At 38.3% G+C, this 15,812-nt stretch overlaps 1 protein-coding gene across 4 annotated transcripts in view; it reads left to right on the top strand.

Moving 5' to 3' along the window:
• Nucleotides 1-3,207: 3,207 nt before the first annotated feature.
• CEP78 (centrosomal protein 78) overlaps nt 3,208-15,812 on the top strand; it is a 28,685-nt gene continuing 16,080 nt past the window's right edge. The window contains exons 1-10 of one of the 4 annotated variants that reach the window (XM_039379031.1): nt 3,208-3,336; nt 5,465-5,739; nt 5,963-6,138; nt 6,712-6,784; nt 7,298-7,401; nt 8,039-8,213; nt 9,778-9,891; nt 10,144-10,208; nt 14,061-14,169; nt 14,757-14,774. In XM_039379031.1, the coding sequence (XP_039234965.1) occupies nt 5,487-5,739; nt 5,963-6,138; nt 6,712-6,784; nt 7,298-7,401; nt 8,039-8,213; nt 9,778-9,891; nt 10,144-10,208; nt 14,061-14,169; nt 14,757-14,774 (1,087 nt within the window). In that variant the 5' untranslated portion in view covers nt 3,208-3,336; nt 5,465-5,486. Of the gene's footprint in view, nt 3,346-3,475; nt 3,544-5,464; nt 5,740-5,962; nt 6,139-6,711; nt 6,785-7,297; nt 7,402-8,038; nt 8,214-9,777; nt 9,892-10,143; nt 10,209-14,060; nt 14,170-14,756; nt 14,775-15,812 lie in introns of those variants that run through there. The other 3 variants (XM_039379032.1, XM_039379033.1, XM_039379034.1) reach the window with 3 other exon arrangements.

The following is a 15,812-nucleotide window of genomic DNA, read 5'->3' as shown; positions in this document are numbered from 1 at the left end:
CATTTCTTATATATACAATTGTATAGAATTACATATGCTATATATTTTATCCTATATACATTGGTATATATTGTATATATGACGTCTTATTTAAGATATCATATATACATAAACACACAATGCATAATGTTGTTATTTTTGTTTATACTATTGTTCTATATCTTCCCCACTCAGTAGTTACTCATTTCCTAACTTCGAGGCATTCAATTTTCTGAGTGGTTTTTTCAGTGTTGTTTCTTGTTACAGTTATGACTTTCAGAATTGATCTAGATAGCTTTCAGTACAACTTTTGTGGGAATAATGATTTTTTGCTGCTAGATGGTTGATTTGGTAAACAGCAATTTTGAAAAACAGAAAATAAATAAAGGAAAGTGAGACAGTGAATGAGAAGAAGAGATAAAAAGATAGGAAAAATATTCTGTATATATCTGACAATGAAACAGAAAGAAATAGTAAATTTTTGAGAACAAAAAGCAAGCCAGTGGTAGAGAAATGAGGAAAAAAAGTCCTACTTCCAGTGAACAAATTCTGCTTTGCATTCAGGCTTCATTACATGGACTTGGAGCTCCTAAGTCTATTAAAAGGAATGCTAATCCATGGAATGGAGGGCATAGCTCGCTACTGCAAGGAGAAAAGAACTAAACCTATCGGCTTATGTCCAAGTAAAAAGTATTTTGTACTTACCTCTTGGACAACTTTCCTTTTTCCTTTCAGGTTTTCCAAAGCATATCTCCTTACCACTGCTTCAGTCTTCGGTGCCAGTTCCATGTTTCAAGAGGTTTTGTACAACTGATTATTATCAGAAAAACTCCTATCTTCAGACCAAGTGTCATATTTCATACCTCCTTGGGTTTGTTGCTGTGAAAACAATGACACTTCTCTTTTTAACTTGCTGTGCCTTTGGGTTGCCCTGAGGCAGTCATTGAGATTCTGTAGTTTGTTTTACACATTTTGTGTGTGTTGAATGGTCAGTCCTGTTACAGTATAATGCAAATAATAAATAACACTGGGAACTTGTTTTACGCAATCATGAGCTTCCAATAAAAATATGATAAAGCTGTCTACTGATGACAGAATGCAATAACTATTTCCTCCATGCCTTAAGCAGAAGATTAATGGGCTCTACCAATACATCTTTGCTTGATGAACCTTGCCCCCTAGCAACAAAGGGCCCCCTCAGGCTTCTGGACAAAAGGTACACAAAACTGTCCTACCAGCAGCTCTTAAAACCTGACAAATAGTTGTAGAAATTTAGGGTTTGTCATTTTTGCACTTAGCACTCCACCCCACTGGCATTCTGGAGAACAGAGGAAAATTGTTAGCTATTTAGTCTTGGAATCAGACAGCTATTTAGACTTGGAAGCAGACTTTAAAAGGCTAGAAAGGGAAGTTAAAAAAAAAAAAAAGGACAAAATGTGAAGTTGCTCCTTTAACACATCCTTACTAGGCAGTAAGGGATGATATGGAAGAATATTAATCAAGTAGGATACCTTCTAGAAATCCCCATAAAGCAAAGAGAAAATATCTGCTGCCCACCCACTGGGCACAAGGGTAAAGTGCACAGTCCTTTTTTTATCTCCCTGATGCCTCTCTAATGTTGGCTATGGTGTGAGACTGTCATGTTAAATCAGATGAAAAAAAATTAGTATACATTAAACAAAAATGCAAACAAAATCCAAAGAGCATATGGTCTAGAAAGATACAGGAAGGAAACATCGAGAACAAAAATTGGTTTAACAAATTCAGCAAGGTCTGCACATGACAGATCCTGAGATGCAGGATAAGACATCATTGCAGATACTACATAAAGCCTGTGTCTAGAGCATATACAATGATTCATATATGCAGAGCAGTCTTGACATGCCCTCGGTACCCAACTGTTTTGGCAGATCTGCGTCATGTCCACCAAAATTCAATTAAAAAATAAAAGAAAGAGGAAAACACTTTAGAGAAGTAAATAGAATGCAAAGCAAATTCACTGAATTAAATGCCAAGGAAAAGGACACTCAGCATTATTTTTCAAAGAAAATCAAGTTTGGTAGGGAGCAACTTGGAGCAGTTTCTATGCAATATTATGAACTTCAGTTCTGGAGATGTCTTTTTAATTAAGTAGCCTGAACAGCAAATCTTTAGAAGTAAAGGTTCTTGAGAATATATGAATTTTATTTTGCTTGAGTTTAGTCTGTGGCACTGAGAGGTATGATAAGCACCAGAAATATTGTTTAATACAGTCACAAAAACACCGGTTTTGCCATTTGGCTGACTGTGGAGCCGTGTCTCGTCTTTTACATTCAATTCACAAAATGTCAGAGTGAAATAATTTGCAGGGATGGTGATCTGAGACTTACTGAAATAAGTCTTGTTCCAGTACACTCGATAGCACTTAAGGTGCTTCAGTTGTTTATGATGCCAGTCAAAGACAGCGTGTAACATTGCATCTGCGTAAACAGAGTGTCCTCACAATGTTCTAGGGGCCCATCTAATTTCTCTGGAAAACTCTCTGGAGTTTGTTCAACTTTAGAGTTTAAATCCTGGTGCCTACAAGCAGACTAGAGACATAACTTTTTAAATAACCAAGTCACTCTTAGTCATCAATCTACAGTAATAATTTTTTTTTTTAATTAGCTGGTGTCCCTACACATGAATGAGCTGCAAATTCTAGGATCAGCACTTGGACTCCATTTTGAGCATTTTGAGTTATTTTGCCTTAAATGTTGCACTGCGTAATGCACTGCACTGAATGTTAATGGTTCTCTGATGTGAAGTCTCCTCTATGTAAACTAACCTAGGAAACTAATGAGAAACGTAACTGTGACAGAGGAATTCGTTCACCCTCTCGGACTGCTCGGGCCAGTTGAGTGCGGCTGCTGCTGTACATCAGTACAGCTGTTTCCCTACCGATACAGCTCCTTACTCGCATGCCTCGCTCACAGTAAAGCCAAGCAGCATGTATAAAACATACTGAAGAACAGCCTGTCTGCTTTCTTCCAGCACTGCACTTAAAGCTTTTTTATCTTTTCTTAACACAGGTAGTTCGCGTTCAGCCGTAGAGTTTCCACCCAACTCCCCCGCCGCTGCCGTAGCCGGGTGCGGCCATTTTGCACGCGGGCGGTCGGGTGGAGGAGCAGTGGCCAATGGAGTGTCAGCCTCTCGTGCCACGTGGCGGCGCGCGGCGGCGGTTGGAGCGCGGGGCGAGCGCGCGGCCGCGGTAACGGCGCGGGCGGAGGCCGCAACGGGGCGGTAACAGCGGCGCAGGGGAGGCCGAGCGCGGAGCCCGCGGAGGGCCAGCGGAAGAAGCGGGCAGGGGCCCGGGGGGCGAGCGCGGAGCCCGCGGAGGTGGCTGAAGTCGGTTCCGGGAAGGGGGGACCGTCGGGGCGGGGGGCGGGGGGCGCGGGGTTGCGGGTGCGGGAGCGACTGGGTGTCGCTGCTGCCGGCCGCCTCTCGCGTGCCCCTGGGGGTGGCGGCGGACAGCGCAGCCCCTGGTTGTTGCCGGTTCGGTGATGGACGGTCTGAAGGAGTTCTCAGAAGCCGTGTCGATGTTGAGTGGGTGAAACACTAAAAAGCTCCTCTTTTATGCCAGTTAAACCCACGGTTGTCTATTTGCGTGTGTTAGCTGGATGCTTCATTACATACTTAGACACAGTGGGACAGCAGGTCAAATACAGTGAGCGCAGTCCCAGCAGACCACCAGGCCATGGTTAGCAAGGCAAGTAAGCATAGGGTCAGCGCCCAGTTAAGCTTCCCGCCTGAGTCCTGCAGTTCGGGATGTGGGACATGGCCATGGCTTCTGCAGGCAGTGAACACCTGATGTGCTGTTTGTTTGCTCCTCTGTACTTTCACCCGGCTCATTATTTTAATCGCTCCAAAGTCATAGCCTCCTGGAGACTCTTAGCATGGAATTGGATTTTTCAGTTTTATTTGTGTTTCTTTTTTATTTGTCACCAGCTAGTATCATCTGATGTTTTCCGGCATCTATATTGAAAGATAAGTAAATAATTGTTTTTTCTGTACAGTGTCAGAGCCCGTCAAGATACTCTAAGGTTGTGTTAGATGCACTGACTTCACTGCAGAAGAGTTTAGCTTTCATGGCTGTTTTTCATTTGGAAGGTGTTGTGGATATGATTAGTTTGGCCCTTTTCCTCTCTACCTGCAAGTGGGTTTAGTTCCGAGTTCTAGGGCCCGTGTCTTGTTTCTTTACTTCAGTTAGAGGTGTGGTGTTCAGGTTTTCCAATGAAAGCCACTGTGAAAGAGTATTGCTTAAGCTCGAGATAAAAGGCTCATATTTTGTGTATCGACCAGAAGCCATTGGTGCCTTAAAGCTGATGGCCACTTTCTGAAGCTGAAGTGTTGGACTATAATTTAATAATTTCTGTTCCTGTGGCCACAGTTTAATCATTGAATGCTGGTAAATCATAGCTAAAATAAAATAAATAAAAGGGTGTGGAGGAACTCTCTTATTATAGTAATATTAACTGTATTATATATAACTATTATCTATTATTAGAGTTTGTATCTTACGACAGTTTTAGTCATTCGAATACTAAAAAAATATAATTTTTTTTTCTAATTATCGTCTTAGAAATGGCTGTCCTTACATGCTTGTATCTGTCCAGTAATTCTTGTCCTAATTTGACATACAGAATTTTTCAGAAGATTACTTGAAACTTTCTAGTCTGTAGCAGTAAGAAAAAATGTTTGCAATATGAAAAATGTTTGATATCCTGTATGGAATACTTAATTCTATCTTGATCTTAAACAAATGGATCTTCTATGTATACTGACAAATATTGCTATTGAGACAGTAGAATTACTTAACCCTTAATAGCAGTATTTAGAGATTCTACTTGGAAGTTAGTACTGTTTTGCTGCATGGTCACTAATGTATAACAGAAACTTATGCCTTAAAAGTGCTCTCTGAAATTTACTGGGATACATATATAAGATATTCAATAGCAAAAATATTTAGGAAAACACATTTTTATTTTGTATTCTGAGGGGAATTTAGACTTTTGGCTGAAGTAGCAGAGAAGTTCTGTTTCCCAACTAGTTCTGTATGTTTCCCTTTATGGTGGGCCAGGGAGTATCCAAGGCTTTTGGGAGTCTGCAGACCCTGACACTACAAAATTAAATTTTAAGAGGAAAACAAGATCTTTACAACAGTTAGTGCTTGAAGATCAGGCCTTTTGTGTTCTGGATATACCTGTTTGTGTGGGGAGAATAAAAATGTGGGTTTGTTGGCTTGGGGTTTTTTTTCAGCCCCTTATTAATTCAGCTGTACTTAAGCAAGTAGTGAGCATCACAAGACCTCAGTTTTTTAGTTGCCACATTAAGGACGTGTAAGTGCTATACAATGTATAGGAACATTTCCATGTTTTGGGTATGCATATTGAATTGACACAGCGTTGCAAAATCAGTTATACATTGAAAAAATTTTATATCTTTTTTCCCCTTTTTTATTTTACAGAGAAATTTATCACATAAAAGAAATGATTGAGTCAGTCAAATTAAGAAGGCAGTGCATGCTGGATTTCTACTCGCATTATGAACATCTTTGTGAACTTCAAGGCTCTGTCCCACTGAAAGCTGTGAAGGCTAACCTGACTCAGAATGCTATTGATCTAATTGTAGATCACATCAAAGCTACTGACTGGGCACCACTTCTGAATGCTATCAGGCATAATAAGACTCTGACTTCTATTGGAATAAGAAGTTTACATCAACACGGTCTTGAAGAATCAGGTCCGTAGTGATGGTTATAAAAGTTAAATATTTTGATGTATGCCTGTTGCAATTTGTTGCATAAAACTTCTGCGTGATTGAATACATGGGGGGAGGAATTGTATTGCCTAAGGAATTATTTCTATTTAAGAAAATATGCAAAGAAAAGCAAGGTGTGATTGTGATTGCTTTTAAGCCAGTAGAGACTTGATTTTACTGATATGTAATTTCTGTTGTTTACTAGGTGTTGAAAGATATAAAACTTACTTTAGAAGGAGAACTCCAGCAACTCTGTCAAAAGACTTAACTGGCCAACTATGCAAAGCTGTGAAAGGCTGTCTTAGTATATCAGATGTACTAAAAAATTTAGAACTGCAGGGTTTGCTTCTGAGGGAAAGAGATCTAACACTTTTAACAAAGGTGAGAATATATTAGTATACAAATAGATGGCACATATGCCCAGAATAAAGAATAGTAGCAACTAAATTTTCTAAGTATTTGTCACAGACAGGGATGGTTTTCACCTAAGTTATATGTGTGTTATGCATAATACAAATGATTCTGTTGAGATATTTACTATAACCTAGTTTTTCCAAATGTTTCAAAATCACATTCATCAAGCCTTAGTGGAAAGATCTTAGCAACATCTCTGGTATGTGTTTGAGGCATATAATGTATGCTTTTGACTGAAATTACTGTGCATGTACATGATAGAAGGAAAGTTGTGGGACATCAAGGACATAAAAACTGGTCTTCAAGATGTATTACTGGAACACTTGAACTTGCTAGTGAGTGGCTTCTAGGAAAGGAAGTTCCTCTTGTTCTAAAGAAATGAACCAGCTTTAACTGAACTTAAAGGTTTGTGTGTTTTGACCTTCCTCTGAACCCCTAGAGTTTCTTGTAGGGACCACAGAGTTTGTGCGGTTTAGGTGACTTAGTCTTTTCTCTTTTTTTGCCTTTAAAGCCAGTTGACAGTATTGTTTTATTCTTAAGGGCTTGGCCACAGCTTCATCTCTGGAGAGTGTCTCTTTAGCCCACTGTCCAATTGGAGATGGAGGGTTGGAAAGTAAGTTCAGAATCAAAAATGTGTAAATATACTTTTCTCTTTTTTTTTAGTTTCCAAGTAGGTCAGCAAGTTTTTCACTATTTCCATTCCTGTTTTAAATTTGTCTATAATGATTAAAATAACAATCCTTCCTTTATTCTACATGATTCAACAACTTCTAAAGACTTGAATTTCTTCTCTTGATGCTAGTAAATAGCCATACTACTTTATAATGATGTTTTTATTTGTATTTAAAACAGTATTTATATTTCTTAACTCTTTCCTGAGTTTACGTAAGTAAACTGAAATAAAATATGTTCTAGGTTGTTCAAATACTCTTTTCTAAACATTTGCATTAGAAATGTATAAACCTAGAAGACTTTATTTAAAATATACTTCTTACATAACACTGTTTCTTTGTCAAAGCTTTTGCCTGTTAAAGCTGATTTAGCCTCTTAATAGGGCAGTGAAAAACTGTTTTGATAATCTGGAAGTCGTGTGTGTAGATAACATGCATTCCTTTTTGTTCTTCAGCAATCTGTCAGAGTATAAAGAATGCAGCTACTATCAGATCTGTAAACTTCACGGCATGTAGCCTCACATGGCGAGGGGCTGAACATATAGCAAATGTATTAAAGGTAATTTAATAACTTTCTTAGAACAAAATGTTCACAAGAACTTAATATATTTGATTTTTTTCTTTTACTTTCAAACTCTAAATCCATTAAAGCACTTTGCAAGGAGCATATGTGAGTACTGAAGTGTACAGTCCTTCTGAAAGCTGTGACTTTATATGCCAAAAGTAGCTTGGTTTACTAATGTGGGATTTAAATATTTCAAGTATTCTTAAGCACTGGGTAAAAATAATTGATTTTACAGTTTAGAAGCTACTGATTAACTAACAGTCAGTATGTGACTAGTGCAATATTCTAGTTAATGTTAACAGTGGTTTTTGTGAAAGCACAGAATTTTGTAGTATGTATGCATTTCCTGTTCAATGTGTTGAAAGTGTCTGTCTGCCAAAAGAAGGTAAAAAGATATTTTGTTGCAAAGTTTAATGATTTGTATTGCAGACTGGGTAATCTGAACAAACATGAGTTAACTGTAAGGTTTAAAAATTACTTGCATTTCTTGAACTCCAAAACAGCATAACTGTTTTTCTTTATATCGGCACTCAAGCCATTGAGCGTGAATTACAAAGAACGATAACTTGTGATCTTTTCATCAATAATGGCCTTGGCTTTGCATTTGTTAACAGTTTCTTTGTTTGCAAAGCACCAGGCAATGAGAAGACATGGTGAAGCTTGGGCTGAAAGCCTGCGTTACAGGAGACCTGATCTTGAATATATGACAGGCTTGAGACGGGTTACTTTGAACTGCAACATGCTTGTTGGAGATAGAGGAGCAAGTGCCTTTGCAGACTGTCTAGGAGAGGACCTTTGGCTGAAAGGTATTGCAAAATAGACTCTTAAGATATGGTAGTGGCAGGCAGAAAACTTAAAATTGTCAGTTATAACAATTGCTGCCAGAAGAGTAAGTCGCTATGCATTTGGGGAAGAATACTCTTTTTTTCAAAAGAATTTTCTCTTTCTCTTTTGAATTGCCAAAGTATCCAAATACTTTTGTGTCATCTAGTATTGTTCTTTAGTATTTTGGAGAATTAATTTTTTCTACATTATATCTGTACAAAATTACTAAAGGTGGTGGTGTAAATCATAGCATTCTGTACATGGAATCAAATACCTGTTGAAACTGTTTTATAGTTTGAGGCAGGTTTAAGATAAGATGCATACTGATGGAAGAGGATCAGGTTAGAGAATACTTAAACAAACTGGACAAACAGTTGTCCATAAGTCCTAATGGGATGCATCCACAAGTGCTGAGGGAGCTGGCTGATGTCATTTTAAGGCCACTCTCAATAATCCTTGGAAGAGCACGGTGATTGGGAGGACAGGTGCGTAAGCACTGGAGGATAGGTAATGTCACCCTTATCTTTGAGAAGTCTGGGAAGAAGGACCCAGGAAACTAAAGGCCAGTCAGCCTTACTTGGATCCCTGGGAAGGCAGGGTTGGGATGCCATCTAGAGGGACCTCAGCAGGCTGGAAAGGATGCTGATGGGAACCTCACAGAGTTTAAGGAAAGAAAGTGCAAAGTCCTGTACCTAGGCTGGAATAATCCCATGCACCAGAACATGCTGGGGTCTGTATGGCTGAAAAGCAGCTTTGTAGAAAGGGTCCTGCAGATCCTGGTGGACAACAGGCTGTCCATGAGCCAGCAAAGTGCCTTCATGGCAAAGAAGGCCAATGGTATCCCAGAGTACAATAGGGAAAGACTTGTGAGCAGGTTGAGGGAGGTGATTCTTCCTTTTAACAAAAGTGAGGCCACATGTGGATTCCCTAATACAGGAGAAAACTGGAGCTACTGAAGAGAGTCCAGTGAAGGGCCACTAAGATGATGAAGGGACTAGAGCAACTCTCATTGCAGAACAGACTGAGGAAGCTGGGGGACTGTTTGGCTGGGAGAAAAGATGGCTCAGAGTAGGGTCTTACAAGGCATACAAATATATTGGGAGGGAGGCTGTAGAGGAGTTGGAAACACTCTTTCTGATGGTACTTGGTGACAAGGCAAGAGGAAGTGGGTACAGATTAAAACACAGGAGGTTTCTCCTGAACGTCAGGAAACTTTGTCACTGCGAGGATGTCCGAACACTGGCACAGGTTGCCTGGAGTGGTTGTAGAGTGGTTTATATTACTTCCTTTGCAGTTGTTAGCAGTTATTTAAGTTGATTTAAAATACCAATTTAAATTTTTAGTTTTCTTCTTTTACAGTAATACTCCTGTTTTACACATGGCTGTTATCATGTCCCTGTTTCTTATGCTTCATGTTCTATGAAATGGAGATTTTCAGCAGGTGTGGGTTAATTTTATAAGATATTGACTATTAAATTAAATTATTAACTAAATATCACTAGTGCAATGAATTTTATTTTTGTTTTACCTCCTTAAACATTTCAGCACTTGATTTGCAGCAGTGTGGAATATCCAATGAGGGAGCAAGATCATTATTAGATGCTCTTCAAACTAATACAACATTAGTGGTACTTGACATAAGAAAAAATCCATTAATAGGTATGTATCTGTGTCTGCCTTTGTCTTGTTTGTGTGGTGGTGTTTTTTTTTTTTCTTCTTCAGTAAGTATATGTGGAAAGGTAAACTGCTTTTAAGAAATAAAACCATGCCACAGTAATTCGCTAAACAGTTTTAAAATTAGGGAAACAAGAAGGGTAGGTAATGTATACTGCTTATTCAGTGATCTCTTTGTTCACAGAAAGAGTTGTCTCATACAAAGAATTCTTAGTCATGTATTTCAATTCATTCTAGGTCACATTCTGATGAAAAACATTATTGAAAGAGTTCTTAAGAACGGAAATAGTGCTAATTCAGAGGTATGTTTTACGGATTTTGGAATGAGTTTGGGGTTTTCTTTGCAGCTGCCATTGCATTTGTTTTTTTTTTTTAAAGGACAACTTTGTTCAAAATGAATCTAAAGCAGCTATTCTAGTTGTAAACAGAAGTTTGACTTTTAGGCAGTTTAAAAACCAACAAACCCCACTATGTTGGGAAAAACAAAAACACTATCAGCAACGTGATATTGTATTGGGCTTTTGTATGGTTTCTCATGGAATTTAAGGTGTACCATGTAAAAAAACCAGAATATACATTTAATGAAAAGAAAAATGGAAATGTGTGTGTACATGGGCATTACTGTAGAACGTTAAATAAATATTGCTGCTGGAGGGCTTTTACTACATGTGTTCTTATTAACATGGTAATAATAAATTTTCATTAAAAGTAAAGGAAACTGCAATTTAAAATTCAAAACTTAATTTATTTTGAAACTTACTTCATGTCACTAATTTATATAATTAAGATTTTTTTTTAAGTTACTCAAGACTGTCCTTTCCAATGCAAACCATCTAAGAAAACAGAGTTCAGTTAAAGTGCAGTACGCCCTTTCATCTTTATCTAGCAGTCCACAGAGAGTTCACAGTAATGTGCATAAACTGAATATCTGGAGTATTTATTATTAGATACACTGTTCAAATACAAAGAAACCTGATTCAGCTCCCAAAGGAGACAGGAAAGAAATGAGTGTTCTTTATTTCATGGAACTGCAGCTATCCCAGTTCTTGTTCTGGAACTTATTACTCTTTTCAGTTTGAAAAGACTTAAAAGTCAGGGCTGCGGATCTGTAGGGAGTATCTAATAATCTGAGAATTTGTGTGTAAAATTCCTTGAGGATTAGTACAGTTCCCCACTTCAATCTCTAGAAGACTTCTTTTGAGAAATTGACCTTGGTTGTGAAGCTCTATCTTCTTGGCAGATGCAATCAATACTTGCAAAATGTTGGAGGGATCACATGAAAATTGCATCTCTGTGGAAAGTCAAACCATGAAAAGAAGCAACTTTGGGGAATCTCCCTTATACTAAGAGATAACTCGACTCAAGACATTAGTTTTATAATTTGCCACTTAGTGCAGTATCTAAAGTTTTACTGGCAGTTCTTCATATTTCATTAACAACATGATGAAGAAGTACTGACCAGCAGTCAGTACTTGATAAGCATCTTATTATTCCACCAGTCCCAGCAGTCCTTCCATCCTCTTTTGCGTAAAAACTGGTTGTTTCTCTTTGTTTTTCAATAGCATGTAGGTGATTGCCTTTTAGGTTGGGTTTTCAGGTTTGCAAGAAGAGTTAGTTCCCTGCTGCTAATTTATGCCTTTAAATTTGGTGGGCAGCTAAAACAAAAGAAAGTTGTATTATTTTAGCAGCACTGTGTAGAAGTATAATGAATTGTAATTGTGGATATGACTGAGTGTAATAGGTGGTGAAAGTTTGTGGAGTTTCTGAGAGACTGAATAGGTTAAAGGAAAAAGCCATTGAAAGTGTGTATCAGGGTTGAGTGGCCAGGTTTTGGTTTGGTAGGGGTGGCTTCTGTGAGAAGCTGCTAGAAGCTTCCCCTATGTCTGGTAGAGCCAGTGCCAGTTAGGTTCCTTGATGGACCTGCTGCTGGCCAAGGCCGAACCAATCAGGAATGACAGTAATGCCTCTGTGATAACATATTTAGGAAAGAGAAAAAAAGTTGTGTGGCAGATGAAAATTGCATCCAAAGAAGAGCAGAGTGAGAACACGTGAAGAACTCTGCAGACACCAAGGTCAGTGGAGAAGGAGTGGGAGGAGGTGCTCCAGGCAGCGGAGCTGAGGTTCCCCTGCAGCCCATGGTGCAACCCATGGTGAAGCAGCTGTGCCCCTGCAGCCCATGGATGTGAAGAACAGGGATGTATAGATCCACAAGCAGTCAGTGGAGGAGACCCACACTGGAGCAGGTGGATGCCTGAAGGAGCCTGTGACCCTCTGGGGGGCCTGTATTGGAGCAGGGTCCTGGCAGGGACCTGCTGACCCAGGGGAAGAGGAGCCCATGCTGGAGCAGGTTTTCCTGGTAGGACTTGTGGGTGGCCCTGTCGGGGACCCACACTGGAGCAGACTGTGCCTGAAGGACTGCACCCTGTGGAAAAATGACCCACATTGAAGCAGTTCATGAAGAATTGTTACCTGTGGGATGGACTCAGGCTGGAGAAGTTTATGAAGGACTGTCTCCCATGGGAGGGGCCCTACAGGGAGCAGGAGAAGGACTCCCCTTCCTGAGCGGCAGCAGAAAACAACCTGTGATGAACTGACCATAACCCCCATTCCCCATCTCCCTGTGCCACTGCAGAGGGAGGAGGTAGAACTTAAGAAGGAGGGAGGAGTAGGGGGAAGGTGTTTTTAAGATTTATTTTACTTCTTATTCACCTCCTCTGATTCCATTAGTAATCAATTTAATTAATATCCCCACTTTCAAGTGTTTTGCCTGTGATGGTGGTCGGTGAGTGATCTCTCCCGGTTCTTATCTCAATTCATGAATCCTTCGTTATATTTTCTCTCCTCTGTCCAGTTGAAGAGTGAGAGAGTGGCTTTAGTGGGTACCTGGTGTCCAGCCAGGGTCAACTCACTACAAGGTGTCTATAAAACAAGCTGCTTTCAAAACATAGTCTTAATATTTTGCTGTCTTTGTACTTGGATGCAACAAAAGCAGCAGGCACTTAGACAAGAGACAGGTTACTGGTCTAGATGAACTTTAGGGTTAACCTAGTAAAGCTGCCCTTTTATGTGTCTTGTAAAACAGAATTAAGATGCTCTTAGATGTTTACAATTTCATTTTATTCTTTGTCTGTTTTCAGCTTAAAAAGAACAATTCATTGTCTTGAGGAGCTAGATGCAGCTGTAGACCCTGCAGAACTTACCCAAGGATTATTTGAGTACCAAGTGAAAAAAAAAAGTTTTTCTTGCCAATGATAAATTTGGACTAAATTTGGTTGGTTAGAGCACAGTAATGGCATTTTAATCTTCCTGTGCTTTAGATGGGAATAACTTTGCTGTACAATTCCTCCTACTCTGATATGGTGTTTAAAGCTGAGAAAAACTTTGCGTTAATGTCATCTATATTTCCTTCAACAGCTGCTTAGCAGTAGACCCTGTATTAGGGATGCACATTGAAAAACAATTGCAGTGTAACTTAAGAGTCTCTACCAGGAGTAGTGAAACTTTTTATCAGGGCAAAGGGAAGCTTTAAGAATAGAGCTATTGCTGTAAGGAAATGAAGTTTTAGTACAGCTGTGGTCTTTGATCATCACTGTGTCTTAATTTTACTTTGAGGGCTTTTACTTTGTAAGGATGAATTTTCTTTACAAGGCAGTGAAAATACAACGTTGTATTTTTTGAAATACTGATATTGGTAATGCAAAATTGTGCTAGGGAAGCTTTTATTACTCTGGAGAACTTTGGCCTGAGCCAGCCATTCCTATCAAGCCAGTTTTCTGAGAATGAAATGCAGAAGCCAGAGTTGTCTCTTTATAGGGTTGATGCTGTGGGGTTTATGCTATAAAAGATTATAGGGTTGATGCTGTGGGGCTTTTGCTATAAAAAAAGTGTTTTGCACAGGAGATAGGAAAATATCATATGGGATATTATAGTTTTGTGAACACTTTCTGATAATGTGGCACTCAGACTTGCATCAAATCTATGTTTGAATTTCGGCTTTGTGGGACTTCTGGTTTTTTTCCTAATTTTACAGTTTATTAAGTTTTCTGTAAGTACCAGACAAGTATATATGACAAAACCCTCTCCTATTTTAAATAAGTACCTCTTTAGCTATCAGTTACTAAACTGATTTATCTTTCTTTAAAAAAAAATTCCAGTATAAGTGGCTGACATCTCCATCTTCCAAAGATGCTTTGAAAAATAGACCAAAGAAAAGAACTGTTGTCCTAGGAAGTGGTCGAAAAGGAAAAGCTACTATTCGTATTGGTAATACCATCTTTATTTTCTCTGACTACAGTAAATTTTGTCAACAAAATTAATACTTAAGAGCTTTAATTGTAAAATATACAATGTTAGTGTTTTACAGAACACTTGTCTCCAAAAAAATTCAATTTATTATTAATTCAGTAGTACATCTTCTATCATCACTGGTATCTATAGGAAACTTGCTTTTGTTTTTAATGCTGCTAGATAGTGGCTGGAAAAACGGTAGGACATGCTGACTTAAATATGTGGAAGAATTGCACGTATTTATTCTGAGTGCATCCTGTCCACAAGCTTTCACTTCTGCAAAGCTTGGCTGTAGTAAGTTACCTAGTTCTTCTTCTGTTGTAACCTTTCTGTAGCAAGCTGTCCTCTGCCAGAACAAACAAACATGCATTATTTACTGATGTACAAAATGTTCTAAAATATTTTTTTAAACTTCATGTAAACCTATTATAAATAGTATGTTTAAAATAAGATAGGTATCTTGAATATTTATAAGTTAGTACTGATAGCCGCAATACACTTTTTCAGTAAGCTACTAAAAATTTCAATGTAATACATTTGACTGTCTCTCATCTTTGCTCTAGTTATCTGGAAACAGAGAGGTAAGCATAAATCAAATTGAAGTCTTTGTACAAATAAACTGTGGTGATCAGGGTGGTGGAAGAAGAAAATGCTTGACATATATAGTTGTGGTGGTGTGGGTAGGGGTTTTTTGGTGTGGGGTTTTTTGGTTTTTGTTTGGTTTTTTCCTTCCTCTTTTTGTTTTTTTGGTGTGTTTTGGTTTTTTTTTTAAGAGAGAGAGGGAGTCAGGAGGTGAAATCTATCTTGTTTACTATTTTGAGACGGAATTGAAATTTTGAATCCCCTTACCATAATTACACATGTCCATACCATTACAAAATCAGTTCTTTTATTGATCTCAGAGAAATAATAACCATAATTCTCGCTAGTTTAACTGTATGAAATATTAGGTGAACAAATTAAGTTTTCTGGACTTGTTAGTTTCTGACTTAGCAACCTGAGTTAAGAGTGATCATCCACATTAGGTTTCTTTTCTGAATCTACTTCAATAGTATATGATTTAAACAAAAACAAAAGACTGGACTGGTGAACATGACTTTTTTCATTACTAGTTCTCTTAAGTGAAGAGATTGCCAGTGTTAAGTACAAGCAGTCCACGAATGCCAGCTTTATTTTTAAGCATTTTGCCCACAAATAAACCAATGTTCTTCACACTCAAGCCACTAGAGGGAAGTTTGAAGCACATAGATAGTTTTATTGTCTACCTGGATTGTCTCCCATGTGAGCCAATGGAATTAGGTATCTGAAATTAGTAATGTTCATAAACCTCTTCAGCTTCAAAATTTTACTTCCTTTTTGAATAACAGCTTGTCTTAGCTGCATCAGCCTAATGTAGCAGTTAAGTATACTGGCTTAAAATTGCAAGTTTTTGGACACTTTAGCGTAGTTAGACTGAATGGCAGATTTCCTAGTTATTATTAATAATAGTTATTATAATTAATAACTTATATATTAAGTTATTATATTAATAGTCCCTGTTATTACACAGGAGGTGTTACTTAGGAAGAGTATGCTGTGAATTTGTATGTAAATATTTAGGTATAATGAATTCTCTTCTA

The sequence above is a fragment of the Pipra filicauda genome, unplaced genomic scaffold (genome assembly GCF_003945595.2).
Source record: "Pipra filicauda isolate LSUMZ 115617 unplaced genomic scaffold, ASM394559v2 scaffold153_size1761393_pilon, whole genome shotgun sequence".
Classification (NCBI taxonomy): domain Eukaryota; kingdom Metazoa; phylum Chordata; class Aves; order Passeriformes; family Pipridae; genus Pipra; species Pipra filicauda.
This window is presented reverse-complemented; position numbering and strand designations above follow the sequence as displayed.